The following is a 15512-nucleotide window of genomic DNA, read 5'->3' as shown; positions in this document are numbered from 1 at the left end:
TTTGTGGACTGCCATAAGCAGATCCTGCAGGTCTGTGCATGCTTCCTGGGAAGTTGTCACGATGCCTACATTTTGAGGCAGTCCCAGGTGCCAGAGTTTTTCCAACCTCCCTCCCACCTTCAGGGATGGATCCTTGGTGACAAGGGCAACTCACTGAGGACATGGCTTGTGATGCCTGGAAGGAACCCACAGACAGATGAGGAGGAGAGGTATAACACCTGCCACGGGATAACACAAATGACTATACAGCAGACCATTGGTCTGCTCAAGATGAGATTCAGGTGCCAGGATCGGTCAGATGGAGCCCTTCAGTATGCCCCCGCAAGGGTCTCGTGTATCGTGGTGGTCTGCTGCGCATTGCACAGCCTATCGCTACAAAGGGGGGAGGCATGGAACAATGAGGATTTCAAGGAGTGCGATGCCTTCGCAGACGATGAGGATGCGGAGCAGGAAACTGGCCAAGCATCGCCAGATGAAGAACCCCAGGGGCAACATGAAAGACAACATGAGATACCTGCAAGGGAGGCTCACGATGCCCTTATACATTCGTGTTTCCTTTGATCATAACTACCAGTTGCAGGTTGATCAGTAAAGACCTACCTTCATGGAGACCTGTTGTAGCCTGTCTTCCTTCCTTTAGCAAGCCATCACCAAGCGTCCATGTGCACAGCGGCCAGCAGGCAAGGCTCTAGACTTGACCTCTTGTGACATGATGCTTTGCCTCGAGCCCCTTCACAGAATCACAGAATTGCTACAGTGCAGATGGAGGCCATTCGGTCCATCGTGTCCACACCAGCTCTCCGAAAGAGAAATTCACTCAGTTCCATTCCCCCATCTTCCCCTATAATCCTGCATATTCATCCTTTTCATAGAACTGTCTAATTCCCTTTTGAATACTTCAATTGAACCTGCTTCCACCATGTTCTCAGGCAGCGCATTCCAGACCTTAACCACTCGCTGCGTGAAAAAGGTTTTCCTCATGCCACTTTTGCTTCACTTGCCAAATACTTTAAATCTGTGCCCCGTCGTTCTCGATCCTTTCACGAGTGCCAACAGTTTCTCTCTATCTACTCTGTCCAGACACCTCATGATTTTGATGCCTCTATCAAATCACCTCTCAGCCTTCTCTTCTCCAAGGAAAACAGTCCTAACTTCTCCAATCTGTCTTCATAACTGAAGTTCCTCATCCCTGGAACCATTCTCATGAATCTTTTCTGTACTCTCAAATGCCCTCATGCCTTTCCTAAAGTGTGGCGCCCAGATCTGGACGCAATGCTCCAGCTGAGGCTGAACTAGTGTCTTATACTCCCTTGACAGAGGAAGGGTTGAAATGAAGGACTAAAGGCCTTAAATAAGAGGAAGGGGATCTTGTGAGATGAAAGCTTATGTTTATTCACCATCACAACAAATGCTTCCCTTTCCATTCACATGACACTTTCACCCATGAATCCATGTGCATCACGATGCTCTTTATTCTTTTGTGTGTGCTCCTATGTGGTTCTCCCCTTGCACTGTCAGGTGAAGTGGAAGCAGGCTGCTGACCTTGCTGCCCCTTGGCCAGGGATGACCTTGGCGGTCGTCCTCTGGATGTCTTAGGCCTGGAGGGCCCCAGCCCCGGCGTTCTGCTCAGAACCAATACCGCCCTCTGTCTCCAGGGATGAAGAAGGATCTGGTATCACTAGCAGAGGGGCTGAGGAACTGCTGCCCACCCTAGGAGCAGCCTGAGAGGAGCCTCTAACTGCAAGGGCCAGCTACTCTTTCTCCCCTGCAAGGTATACTTGTGCCTCACTGCCGACTGGAGAGGGTAGAGGACCTGATGATAACACCAGACTCTGTGTCCCCATGTCACCTTGCCACTGTTGTCCTGGGCTCATGATCAAGAGGAGAGTATGCATGTCTGCATGAATCTCCTGCAGAGACTGAGTGCTCTGCTAGATATGGCTCTCCAGAAGATCCGCCAGTCTCTCAATGGAGGATGCCACTCGTGCATCAGTCAAGACAGTGCAGTACCCATGGCCTGAATGGACTCCGCCATCGTCCGTCCTTGGGCATGCATAGCCTCTGACATCTCCACCAGATGTTGCTTGACCTCTCGCTGCAGCTGCAGCACATCATGAGCCTGGGGCTCAGCATGGGCCTGAACTCCCACAGTCCTCCAGCTGTTAGGGGCCTAGACTGCCACAACCTCCGTCAGTTGTTCATGTGCGTCAGTGCTGTGTCCACCAGGTTGTGTGCTCAAATCTAACTGCGAATGCATACCCACTGACATAAGAGTATTGGCACTGGAGGAGGGTGCAGTGGTAGGAGGTGACAATGGCCCCTCTGAGGCTCCGTCCTCCTCCTCCTCAGAGGCAGCAGGGTCTCCCACAGTTCCAGCAGCCCTTTGCTTATATTCTGCACGACCTGCATGAGAAAACAGAGACATTGAAGGGTTTAGGGTCCCCCCTGCAAGTATAGCAAACACACCAACGGTGGAGAACCCTGTAGGCACAGGATGCCTCATGAGCAGCATGGCTCCATCATTGCAAATGCACCCTTGTGCCCATGGTGATCTTACTCACTGTCTTGCGTTGGTGCTCCTGTCTCTCTGTGCGCAACACACCGTCCATCTTGCAGCCGTGCTAGCTCCTTGGCGGCCTTCTCTCATGGACTTAGTACCTGTAGATTTGGAAGTCCACTGTCAGTCTTAGTCCATTCTCTGGAATTGTGTGCTATCTTTTTCTGCAGACACAAAGATAGGTGTTGTTCGTCTTCCAGCGGGGACAAGCCCAAGACATGATGGTGATAGTCCAGCAGCCACTGATGGAGGCACACAGATGCCTCCTGCATGCAACCCCTTTTCAGGAACTTCCTGAGGGTTTCCAATGAGAAACAGTATCCTTTCAACTCCATTTAGCCATACCTCAGGCAGCTTGTCTTCTCTCTGACCCTTTGGCCATGACTGGATGGGCACTCTCTCTCCACCCAATGCACCCTCCTACTCTGACACATGCAAGGCCCAAGAGATCAGGGGTTTAAGAGGTACGCAGTTTTGTTGCCTGGCCGAAGCCATTGAGCTGCTTGCGGGACTGGATCAATGTCCTTGGGGTGACCCCACAGCTGCTGATCTCCTCTGGTATCTGAAGCCAGGCTTGCTTGGTCAGGTGCCCAACTTTCTTCTTTTAATGAATTTTCCCAATCCACCTCAGCCAATTTGCCCCTCATACCTTCATAATTTCCTTTGTTCAAATTTAATACCCTGGCTTCAGATTGAACTACCTCACTTTCAAACATAATGTAAAATTCTATATTATGGCTACTCATCCCTAAAGGTTCTTTTACAACAAGATTCTTAATTAGCCCTTTCTCATTACATAATACTAGATCTAAAATAGCCTGTTCTCTAGTCGGTTCCTCAACATACTGCTCTAGAAAACCATCCCTAACTCCAAAAACTTGTCCTCTACAACATTAGTGCTCATTAGGTTTACCCAGTCTATATGCAGATTGAAGTCATCCATGATTACTGTATTACCCATGCTGCATGCTTCTCTAATCTCCTGATTAATACCATGCCCCACACTACCACTACTGTTTGGTGGCCTGCAAATAACTCCTACCAATGTTTGCTGCCCCTTGCTGTTTCTTAGCTCCATCCAAACAGATTCCACATTTTGTTCTTCCAATCAGAGAACCTCCCTTACTAATGTACTGATCCCATCCCTTATTATCAGTGCAACTCCACCTCCTTTTCCTTTTTGCCTATCTTTTTGTCTATTATATGAAGAATGAGCCATTCTTTTGTGAGAAGCGGCGATGTAGATACATTTAAAGATTCTAATACAGTGTTCTCAGTGAGTCTACCAATCACAGTGTTGATTTCGATCTTAAGATGATCCAGTGAACATCATTTGGAAGAAGCACTGAGGGTAACGAGCACAGCATGTACTCTGGGTGGAGGATTTCAATGTCCATTACCATTTGGGCAGCACAGTGGCGCAGTGGTAAGCACCGCAGCCTCACAGCTCCAGCGACCTGGGTTCAATTCTGGGTACTGCCTGTGTGGAGTTTGCAAGTTCTCCCTGTGACTGTGTGGGTTTTCGCTGGGTGCTCCGGTTTCCTCCCACAGCCAAAGACTTGCAGGTTGATAGGTAAATTGGCCATTATAAATTGCTCCTGGTATAGGTAGGTGGTAGGGGAATTGAGGGAAGGTGGGGATGTGGTAGGAATATGGGATTAGTGTAGGATTAGTATAAATGGGTGGTTGATGGTCGGCACAGACTCGGTGGGCCGAAGGGCCTGTTTCAGTGCTGTATCTCTAAATAAAATAAATAAGAGTGGCTCGGTCACACCACTACTGACCAAGTTAGTCGAGTCCTGATGGCCATATCTGCCAGATTGGGCCTGCGGCAGATGGTGAGAGAAGCAACAAGAGGGAAAAACCTACTTGACCTCACTCTCACCAATTTACTTATCGCACATGCATCTGTCCATGACAGTATTTATAGGAGTGACCACCGCACGGTCCTTGTGGAGACAAATTCCTGAGAATGCCATCCATCGTGTTGTGTGGCACTACCACCGTGATACATGGGATAGATTCAGAACAGATCTAGCAGCTCAAAACTGGGCATCCATGAGGCACTGTGGGCCATCAGCAGCAGCAGAAATGTATTCAACAACAATCTGTAACCTCATGGCCTGGCTTATCGTTCCCTCTACCATTACCATAAAGCCAGGGGATCAACCTTGGTTCAATAAGGAGTGCAGCAGAAGCAGCATGTGATAGACAGAACAAATGGATCCCACATTCAATGGATCAGATCAAAGCTATGCAGAGTTGCCACATCCAGTTGTGAATGGTGGTGAACAAATAAACAACTAGCCAGAGAAGGAGGCTCCACAAAAATCCCCATCCTCAATGATGGGGGGAGGCCAGCACATCAGTGCAAAAGACAAGGCTGAAGGATTTGCAACCATCGTTAGCCGAAAGTTCCGTGTGGATGATCCATCTCTGCTTCCTCTTGAGGCCCTCATTGTAGATGCTAATCTTCAGCCAATTTGATTCACTCCACGTAATAACAAGAAACAGCTGAAGGCACTAGATACAGCAAAAGCTATGGGCCTGCCAACATCCTGGCTGTAGTACTGAAGACGTATGCTCCAAAATTTGCCGCGCTCCTAGCCAAGCTGTTCCAGCCTGACAATGTGGAAAATTGCCCAGGTATGTCCTGTCCAGAAAAAGCAGGACAAATGCAATCTGGCCAATTACTACCCTTTCAGTCTATTCACAATCATTAGCAAAGTGACGAAAGGTGCCGTTGACAGTGCTGTTAAGTGGCACTTACTCAGCAATAACCAGTTAACCAATACTCAGTTTGGGTTCTGCCAGGGCCACTCGGCTCCAGACCTCATTGCAGCCTTGGTCCAAACATGGACAAGAGCTGAATTCAAGAGATGAGATGAGAGTGACTGCCCTTGACATCAAGGTAGCAGTTGACAGAGTGTGACATCAAGGAGCCCTAGCAAAATTGAAGTATTGCGAATCAGGGGGAAATCTCTCCACTGGTTGGAGTCATACCTAGCACAAAGGAAGATAGTTGTTGTTGTTGGAGGCCAATCATCTCAGCCTCAGGACGTTGCCGTAAAAGGCCCTGAGGGTAGTGTCCTAGGCCAAACCATCTTCAGCTGCTTCATTAATGACTTTCCCTCCATCATAAGATCAGTCGTGGAGATGCTCGCTGATATTTGTAGAGTTCACTGCCATTCATGACTCCTTAGATACTGAAGCAGTCCATGCCCGCATGCAGCAAGACCTGACAACATTCAGGCTTGGGCTAATAAGTGACAAGCAACATTCATGCCACACAAGTCCTTGGCAATGACCATCTCCAACAAGAAAAAATCTAACCATCATTCCTTGATGTTCAACAGCATTACCGTCACTGAATTCCACCTCCATCAACATCCTGGGGATTATCATTGACTAGAAATTTAACTGGACCAGCTATAGAAATATCTGTGGCTACAATAACAGGTCAGAGGCTGGGAATTCTGCGGTGAGTAACTCACCTCCTGACTCCTCAAAGCCTGTCCACCATCCACGAGGCACAAGTCAGGAGTGTGTTGGAATACTCTCCACTTGCCTGGATGGGTGCAGCTCCAACAACACTCAAGAAACTCGACATCATCCAGACAAAGCAGCCCACTTGATTGGTACCCCATTCACTGCCTTAAACATTCACTCCCTCAACTGGCACACAGTGGCAGCAGTGTGTACCAGCTACAAGATGCACTGCAGCAACTCACCAAGCCTCCTTTGATAGCACCTTCCAAACAGAATGGAAGGAGGAGAGATAACTCCAGGAAAGGGAGAGACAGGAACAGAAGAAAGAGAGAGAATTCCAGGAAAGGGAGAGACAGGGACGGAAAGAAGAAAGAGAGAGAGAATTCCAGGACAGGGAGAAAGAAAGCACTTTCCTGAAGGAGAGGCAGGAAAATGAGTTAAAGCAGCTCGAATTGAAAGGTGGATAACCCAAGAAACCCAGTGAAGGCACCACTAGTGAGGGAACTACCCCTAGCTCAGGATCAGGTGCTGAGTTCTTAAAGTTCTCCCAATTGATACCAAAGGAGGATGTAGAAGCATTTTTCATCTCATTTGAAAAGCTTCCAAAACAGTTGAAGTGGTCAGCGGAGGGCTGGTCCCTGCTACTGCAAAGCAAATTAACAGGAAAATCCCAAGAGGTTTATTTCCTATTGTCCAACAAGAGCTCATCAAACTATGAGATGACCAAAAATGCTATCCTGAATGCATATGAGGATACAGGCACTTAAAGTAGAGTCCACCTATGAGAACCTAAGAGAGGTGATCCTCCTCGAGGAGTTCAAAAGCCTGCTTCACCTTTCCATAAAAACCCATGTGGAGGAACAAAGGTTCCAAGAGCCAGGCACGCAGAAATCCTGGCTGATGGTTATGAGCTTGTTCACAAACCTCTGCCCCAAGGAAAGCCTTCCCTAGTCACCTCCAAAAACCTGAAAAGGGTAGAAGGTGATAGGAGGATGAACAGCCATGGGCGAGAAGGGAAAGTTGGAAACACAGGGGCTCCTCCTCAGGCCAAAAAGGAAGGTGCTGAGAACAGGAGTGATGCTTGAAAAGCTGTATATTTCCATTGCAACAAGTAAGATCACCTTCGAGTGACTGCTGGAAGTTACGGGGAAAACCCATAAGAATAGTCAGGGTACACCAGACCAATGCAGGAAAAGGGGCCCCGATGGAGAGCACAACAGACCAGGCTGTGGCTCTAATTGCAGCAGTAAGTCCCTGTTAACGTACCACTGTGAGTGCGAGAGAACTTAACAAAATCTTCTGGAGTTACTAGGATTTTGTGTCCAAAGGAAAAGTGACCCCATACCTCTCAAGTGAGGCAAGTAAGCCCATAATCATACTTAGAGATACAGGGGCCACCCAATCCCTTCTGCTGGGAAAAGGCATGACCTTTCCCCCAGAGAGTGCATTGAATGCCAAAGTATTAGTGAATGGTATTGGGGGGAGGTATTTATACCTTTATATCGGGTGCAGCTGGAGTGTATCCTTATTTCAGGACCGGTAACCATGGGGATTGTCCCTAGTTTTCCTGTGGACGGGGTCAGCCTGCTCTTTGGTGATGACCTGCTGCGGGCGAAGGTGGTAGCATCCCCAGTGGTCTTAGAGAGGCCGAGCAAGGTCAGAGAGACTGAGCAGTTACAGGAGAAGGTCCCTGGCATGTTCCCTGACTGTTTGGTGACCTGGTCCATGCCAAACAAGCCCCGTCAGAGGAGGCTGACCTGGCAATGCAGACAGATGACCCTGCTGTCTGGATATCCAAAACCTTCTTCAGGAATTTAGAGGATCCAAAGGAAGTGTTAAGCAGGTCTTCCTGGGTCGAGGCTCAGCAAGCTGACCCAGTGTTAAAAAAGTTAGAACAGGCTGCCCAAACTGAAGCTGAAGCAGAGGGAGTTCCAGAGTGCTACTATTTAAAAATCAGGTGCTGATGAGGAAGTGGAGACCTCCTCATAGACCTGCAGATAAAAAGTGGACAGTGGTGCACCAGGTAGTCGTGCTGCCTAGGTACCATAGGGAAATAATGAGAATAGCCCGTGAGATTTCAGTGGCTGAACATGTCAGTATCTGAAAAACTCAAATCCGCATAAGACAGCATTTTCACTGGCCACAACTCCACAAGGATGTGATGAAGTTCTGTAAAGCTTGCTACACATGCCAGGTTGTGGGGAAGCCCCAACCTACAACAAAACCTGCACTCCTAATTCCCATACCAGCTTTTGGGAAACCATTCAGCAGAGTGCTAGTGGATTGTGTGGGGCCCCTGCCAAAAACAAAAGTGGATTATCAGTATCTTCTCACCATTATGGATGTGACTACTTGATTTCCAGATGCCATCCCCCTAAGAACTATCTCTGCCAAGGTAGTGGTGGAGGGGCTAACCCAATTCTTCATCCGATATGGGCTGCCTGCAGAGATCCAGTATGTTTCAAAAGGTCATGGGTAATCTGGGCATAACCCAGCTAAAGTCCTCAGCCTACCACCCACAGTCACGAGGGGCTTTGGAATGGTGCCACCAGACCCTAAAGAATTGTCTTTACTGCAATGAGTAACCCCATAATTGGGACAAAGGGCTGGTATTCCTTCTGTTTGCTACCAGGGACTCACCCAATGAGTCCACTGGCTTTAATCCCTTTGAATTACTTTATGGACACAAGGTGAGATGTCCTCTTAAATTAATCCAGGAGAGGTTTTTATGATGCAGGGACGATTCTTCCATGTTAGACTACATCTCCTTGTTCTGTAAGCGGCGCACAAGTGGTGGCTCAGGAACACCTAAGAACTACCCAGATAGTTATGAAAAGGTAGGCAGATAAACATGCCAAGGCGAGAATATTTCAGCCTGGACACCATGTGCCGCTGAAAGCATGGTTCAGTGGCCTGTACAAAGTAGTAAAGAGGATTAGAAAGGTAAATTAGTTAATTGACACCCCAGACTGTAAGAAAAAGCAAAGGCTTTTTCACATCAATAGGTTAAAGCAGTATCACAGCCTGGAAGGGGACAAACAAGCACAGGTCTGTCAGGCAGCCAGGAAAGAGGAGGGCAAAAGGGACAGTGAGGACATGATAGAGGGAGGCCAGGAGGATTACCAAATCAAACTCTCCTATTTAAACACAGAACAGAGAGGAGACCAAAACAAGGCTACTCACATTGTTTAAAGAGATCTGCAGGGACAAACCAGGGTGCAGAACCCTAGCCCTATATCATATAGATGTAGGAGGGACCCCTCCCATAAAGCAAAATCCCTATCGCCTAGGTCCCGGGAAACTGACCTATGTTCGGGAGAAAATACAGTACATGCTGGAGCACGAGTTCATTGAGCCCAGTCAGAGCAGTTGGAGTTCCCCAGTTGTGATTGAGCCCTAACCCAATGACTCTACAAGGTTCTGCATTGATAATAAGAAAGTTAATGCAGTGACCAGAGCTGACTCCTACCCGATTCCCCGCCTGCAAGACTGTATTGATAGAGTAGGAGACGCCACCTACATAACAAAAATAGACTTATTAAAAGGATACTGACAGATTCCCTTAAACACCCAAGGTAAGGGACTGTTTATTCCAGTGCTGAGTGATGCCATTTGGATTAAGAAATTCCCCAGTCACGTCCAACGGCTGATGAACCAGGTAGTGGCTGGTCTGCCCAACTGTGTGGTGTACCTGGATGATCTGTTAGTATACAGTGAGACCTGGGGGGACCACCTAGACCAGTTAGAAGCCCTTTTCCGAAGGTTACAATTGGCTCACCCAGTGGTAAACCTTGCAAAGAGCGAGCTTGCTAAAACTCAAGTAACCTACCTAGGGCATGTTGTGGGTTAAGGGTGGGTGCTATCCAGAGCAGTGAAGGTACAGGTGTTAATAGATTTTCTCATCCCTGTGACCAAACGGGAAAAATGTGATCTTTGGGGATGTGTGGGTTTTACCTCAATTTTGTCCCAAGCTTCAGCACAATAACCGCCCCACGGACAGACTTGTTACAAAAAAGAGTGAAGGTAGTGTGGTCAGGGAGGTGCCAAACAGCTTTTGAGAGGCTGAAAGCCATCTTAACCAACAAGCCGGTGCTGGCAGCTCCAAACTTTAACAAACCATTTCAAGTGGCAGTTGATGCTAGTGAACTAGGGGTAGGTGCTCCAAGATGATGAGTCAGGTATTGAGAGACTGGTTGGGTATTTCCACAAAACATTATACAGACATCAAAAGAGATACTCTACTGTGGAGAGGAAGCTCTGGGACTGTTACTGGCTCTCAAGAACTTTGAAGTATATGTCTGAAATGGATATAGTGAGACCGTAGCTTATATCGGCCACAATCCTTTGACATTTGTGGAGAAATTAAAAACCCAGAATGCAAGGCTATTTCGATGGAGCCTGCTTTTCTAACCTTACCACCTGGAGATTGCCCACATTGCAGTAAAGAAAACAATGTGATAGCTGATGCTTTATCCAGAATCTAACTCAGCACAGAATAATCCTGGATGAAAACTAGAGCATAGATATGACAGTGTGAGATTGATAGGTGAGTGTTTAAGGATGAATGTGTGTGCACTATTTCTTTTTTTTATTTACAATCTTATAATGAAATGCTCCTGTCGTCGTATTTCATTTTGTGTGGTGTGGAATGATGATTTTTTTCAATCCACTGACTGAAAACCTGAATATTAAACTGGTGCAGACAAACCATTCAAACCTTGCAAGCTTTGAACTCTGCCTGCTGACCATAACCACTGAGGCATAGCCTCTGCTGTAGACTGTAGTCTTCAGTGGTTTAATTGATCTGTGTTTGATTGTGTTAGTCTGTTCATCGATTGATATTCACTGTGCTTAATGGCATAAGGTCTGTTTTCTCATAAAAATAATTATGGTGATGTGCTGTTGTAATCCACTTAAATTTGTTTAAATTAAATTCCGGTGTTTCTGTAGATGAGAGTATCCCAGAGGATGAAAACTGTCCGAGGAATCTTTCTCCAATCAAAGAAGAAAAAGGTGAGCAAGGACCAGAACAACATGCCGTCACTCCATTTGGAATTAAAAGAAATTCCAAGAAAACAGCAGGTCTAGAGGAAAGGTAAGAATAAAGCATGTCTGATGTTGAATGTTTTATGTTAAAAAGACTTTCATTTGTATGCATTTTCTGTTTGTCATGCTTCTTTTCTGTGTCATGATTTAATCGCATCTGTAGTAATAACTTTCTTGTGCCTGGAGTATGACCTCAAACGTTAGTTTGAAATGTCTAGAGAAATGGCAGCTTATAATTAATTACCTTACTGTTAATGCAGGCCTATCAACAGTATGTGACACTATTGCACTATTAACTCCATCTGCCAGCTGACCTGACCTGACCCATATCTTTTATGTGCAATTGCTGCTTGGAATTTACCATGCCCTGCTCCTCTTCTTGCTGTAGTCCCAAGCCAAACTCTATTAGAGGTGATACAGGTGTTTGAAATCATGAAGAGTTTAAATAAAGACGATTTTCCAATGGCTGAAGGATCAATGCCACAGGTGATTGGCAAGAAAACCTGAGACATGAGGGAAAACTTTTTTTATGCACTGAGTGGTTAGTATTTGGAATGCACTGCCTGACAGAGTGGCGGAAATAGATTCAATAGTAGCTTTACTTGAAGGAGCAAAAATTGCAGGAAGATTGAAAAGAACAGGGAATGGGACTAACTGGATTGCTCTTTAAATGAGCTGGCAAAGAGTCAATTTGCCAAATGGCCTTCTGTGCTGTACTGTTCTATGATGCTATGATTCTAATACCAGCCTTGATCCCAAAGCATACCTTTCTTTGCTTGCAGCTCAGCTTCCATTCCTGCCACTCTTACCATTTCCTTGACCCACATCTTTGTTAGCCCCATTGCTGCTCCACTCCCACTCCAATCCTCATGACAGCCACTTTCTGCAAAGCCTTCCCACTTCGAGGTCTTACATCCATGCCATGATTTTTTGCTTTTTTTCCAGTACTAAGTTGGAAACTAACTAGCTTTTGGTGCTGTAAGTACTTCAAAAATAAATTATTGATTGCTAATTTTGTGCTGGGAACCAGGTTTACTTATCATAGAGTGGGGTTTAGGTGCCAAGGTGGAAAGATCCCAACAGGAGGGCTGGATCTTGTGCTCAGCCTGAAGGTGGGTTTCGTGACCGGGGGTGGGGGGCGGAGAATCAAAGCAGAATCGCCTGCCAAGGGACCCGACGCCGTAATGCGGGGTTCCGAATTTCCCGGAGGCAGCAAAGTTCCGTGGTGGCACTTACACCGCTCTGCAACATGACCGTACTTAGAATATGTTAAATACCTTTAATTAGAAAGCAAGTCACCACGATCCGACCAGTTCACAATCTTCCGCTTGATGTGCAGCACTCACGTGCCTTCACTTTTCCGTCTTTGAAAAGTTGACGCTGCCTAGGTGAGAATCATCGGTGCCTGCAAAGCTTAGGTAAGTTTTGCCTTGCTATCCTGCAGAATTTGTTAAAACATCGGACACTGCCACTAAAGTTAATCGCCAGAAGTGAGGGGAGGTTGGAACTCTGCAGGGGTATAGTATTGAGTGGGGGGGGAAGGAGGGGAACTCTGCAAATGTATATCATTGGGAGGGAAGGGGGGTGAACTCTGTAATTGTATGTGTATCTTTGAGTGGGGGAAGGGGGTGAACTCTGCAAGTGGGTACACTTTTGAGGAGGAGGAGGAGGAGGAGGAGGGGGCGGTGGCAGAACTGGGAAACTGTATGGGCTGCTTTTGTTGGGAGTCCAGTGTAGGCAACTCAAATGATATTTCGATGATCATGATGGCTCACACTTATTTAAAGTTTGTGCCGGGAACATCAGGCCATACTAAAGAAATCATGCTGGAATACTGCTGAAGCAGGACTTAACACAAATCTCTGCCCAGATAAGTGCACTTGACTTTTTGAAAGAATCCAAAGTTTATTAGGAGCATAGAGATGAGTATGATCCATGGTTTTCCTGGATCCCCTTGCTGTGATGTGGCATCTCTGCCGGAGGCAGGCCCAAGAGGCAGGATGAAGCTCCCAGACGTGAGCAGCAGCAGCCACCAAGGTGCAAAGCAGCTCAGAGATGCCAGCGAGTCTCTAGGAGTTGGATGACATACCTGCAGATATCTGAGCGCCAGTGCCAGAGATGACTGCAGATGACCAGGGAGGTCGTAACACACCTCTGTGCACTGCTGAATGATGATTTGCAACCAATGGGCTTTGGTGGTCACCCTATGCCTGTGGCCCTCAAAATTACTGTGACCCTAAACTTCTATGCCTCTGGATCATTCCAGGGATCCACCGGTGATGTGTGGGGTTTCTTAAGCCACAGTGCAATGCTGCATCAAGGAGTTTACTGATGCTTTGTTCAGAATGGCCAGCAACTGTGTCTGCTACAGGACTGACCTTGAGAGTCAGGCCAAGAGGGCCATTGGAATTGGGGCCATTGCGGGATTCCCACAGGTGCAAGGTGTCATTGACTGCATGTATGTGGCCATCAAGGCTTCCACGGACCAACCAGCCACCTTCATAAACAGAAAGGGATTTCATTCCATCAATGTTCAACTAGTGTGCGACCACGGAAAGCACTTCCTGTAAGTGTGTGCGCCTGCTTCCTGGGCAGCTGCCATGATTCATACATATTGTGCCAGTCCCAGGTGCCACTGCTTTTCACTCCCCCCACTCACCTTCAGGGGTGGATTCTTGGGGATAAGGGCTACCCCTTGATGACATGGCTTCTGATGCCAGTGAGGAACTCCACCAATGATGTTGGAGTATTACAACGCCTGCCACGGCTCCACCCGAGCGACCTTCGAGCTGGACATCGGTATACTGAAGATGTGCTTCTGCTGCCTCAATAGATCTGGTGGAGCCCTACAATATGCAACAAACAGGGTGTGTACATCATTGTAGTCTGCTGCATTCTGCACAACATCGCAGTATAGAGGTGGAAGGCCTTGCAAGATGAAGAAGTGTGGGAGCATGATACATCCTCCGACGATGAGGACACAGAGGGCACTCAACAACAAGCACGCATGGGAAATCATAGAGCAGTGATGGAGGCCTGACATGGCAAGCAGTGAGCAAGGGAGGCAAGGCAGAGACTGATAATAGGGCGCTTCCAGAATCCATGAACTTCAATAAATATGTTTGAAAACACAACTCACCATCATGCATGTTGTCTGAAGTCCTCTGCCTCCGTAACATCTGTCTCTCCAGCATGACTGGTAGCAACAAAATGAGCCATTGCCCATGTGACATCATTCATGCATATTGGCATGGTAATGATGTAAGTGGTCACATTGGCAGTACTGTAAAGCTAATGATATAATTGAAAGACACATAATCACTCCATGGTGGAATAAGGTTTTCAGACAATAAAGGCTGATGGTTGACAGCAAAACACATTTAATTAATGCACACATGACATATCTGTCTCACCTGTGAATACCCATATGTATCAAGGTGTCTTTTTAATACGTTTGCAGGTGCGCCTTCACGGTGTTATCTCTGCATTGGCAACTGGATGGAGACAGGCTGCTGATCAGGATGCCCCTTGGCATGGAATGACTTCGGTGATTGCCCTCTCGGTGCCTGAGGCCTGGAGGGCCCAGCTGCCTGAAGGCCTCCTGCACCAGTGCAGAACTGTCCTCAGACATTGCAGCTGCAAAGCTGGACTTACTGGCGGAGGAGCTGAGGAGCCAGTGTCCAAACTCGAATCGCCCTGAGGGGAGACCACAGATGTGGAGGCAGCCTCTCCTCCTCCCTCTCCAGGTTCGTTGGAACCTCACTGCTCTCCGGAGAAGGACCAGGAGCAGGAACACTCTCCATGCTCCTAGTTCTTTTCTCACCCTGCTACTGCTGAATTGAAGTCATGGCCATGGCAAGGATTTGCAGGTAATAGCGCATCTATGGAATGTGGCTCTCCATGAGGGTCACCAACCTCTCCATGGATGAAGCTGTGCGCTCACATGCCTGGGACATGGCACCAGTCATGGCATGGATAGATTCCTCCATTGTCCATTCAAGGCTGCGCATTACTTCTGGCATCTCCACCAGATGTTGCCTTACCTCTTCCTGCAACTCCAGCATTCCCTGTGCTATTGATACCAGAGGCTCATCATCAGCCTGGTGCTCAGTATGGGCATGGCCACCCACTGCCCTCCGACTCAGCTTTGTCGGCCTCAGGCAGCTGCTCGGGCAGGTGTGTGGTGCTCCCACCAGCTTGTGACCCTGAATCTAATGCCAATTGAATATCCATTGAGGTGAGAGTATGTGGTTGGTGGAAGGTGCAGGAGTGTCATGGGATGGTGCATCCTCTATGCCTAGCTCTTCCTCAGAGGGTTGTCGTCTTTCCCTTGGTATCCGCAAGCATTTGCAAGTGCCACCCTGCGAGGTACAATGTGAAGAAGACAGTCAGGTGGTAGGGTACTTATGTCGCAATGATG

At 47.5% G+C, this 15512-nt stretch overlaps 1 protein-coding gene across 2 annotated transcripts in view; it reads left to right on the top strand.

The window, feature by feature from the left end:
* Window positions 1–15512, top strand: part of si:ch211-140l13.3 (centromere protein J) — a 316358-nt gene that overhangs the window by 119679 nt on the left and 181167 nt on the right. For both annotated transcript variants that reach the window (XM_068045779.1, XM_068045778.1), the window contains exon 4: window positions 10997–11141. In XM_068045779.1, the coding sequence (XP_067901880.1) occupies window positions 10997–11141 (145 nt within the window). The remainder of the gene's footprint in view (window positions 1–10996; window positions 11142–15512) is intronic.

This window comes from Heterodontus francisci, chromosome 13 (genome assembly GCF_036365525.1).
Source record: "Heterodontus francisci isolate sHetFra1 chromosome 13, sHetFra1.hap1, whole genome shotgun sequence".
NCBI classification, from domain to species: domain Eukaryota; kingdom Metazoa; phylum Chordata; class Chondrichthyes; order Heterodontiformes; family Heterodontidae; genus Heterodontus; species Heterodontus francisci.
This window is presented reverse-complemented; position numbering and strand designations above follow the sequence as displayed.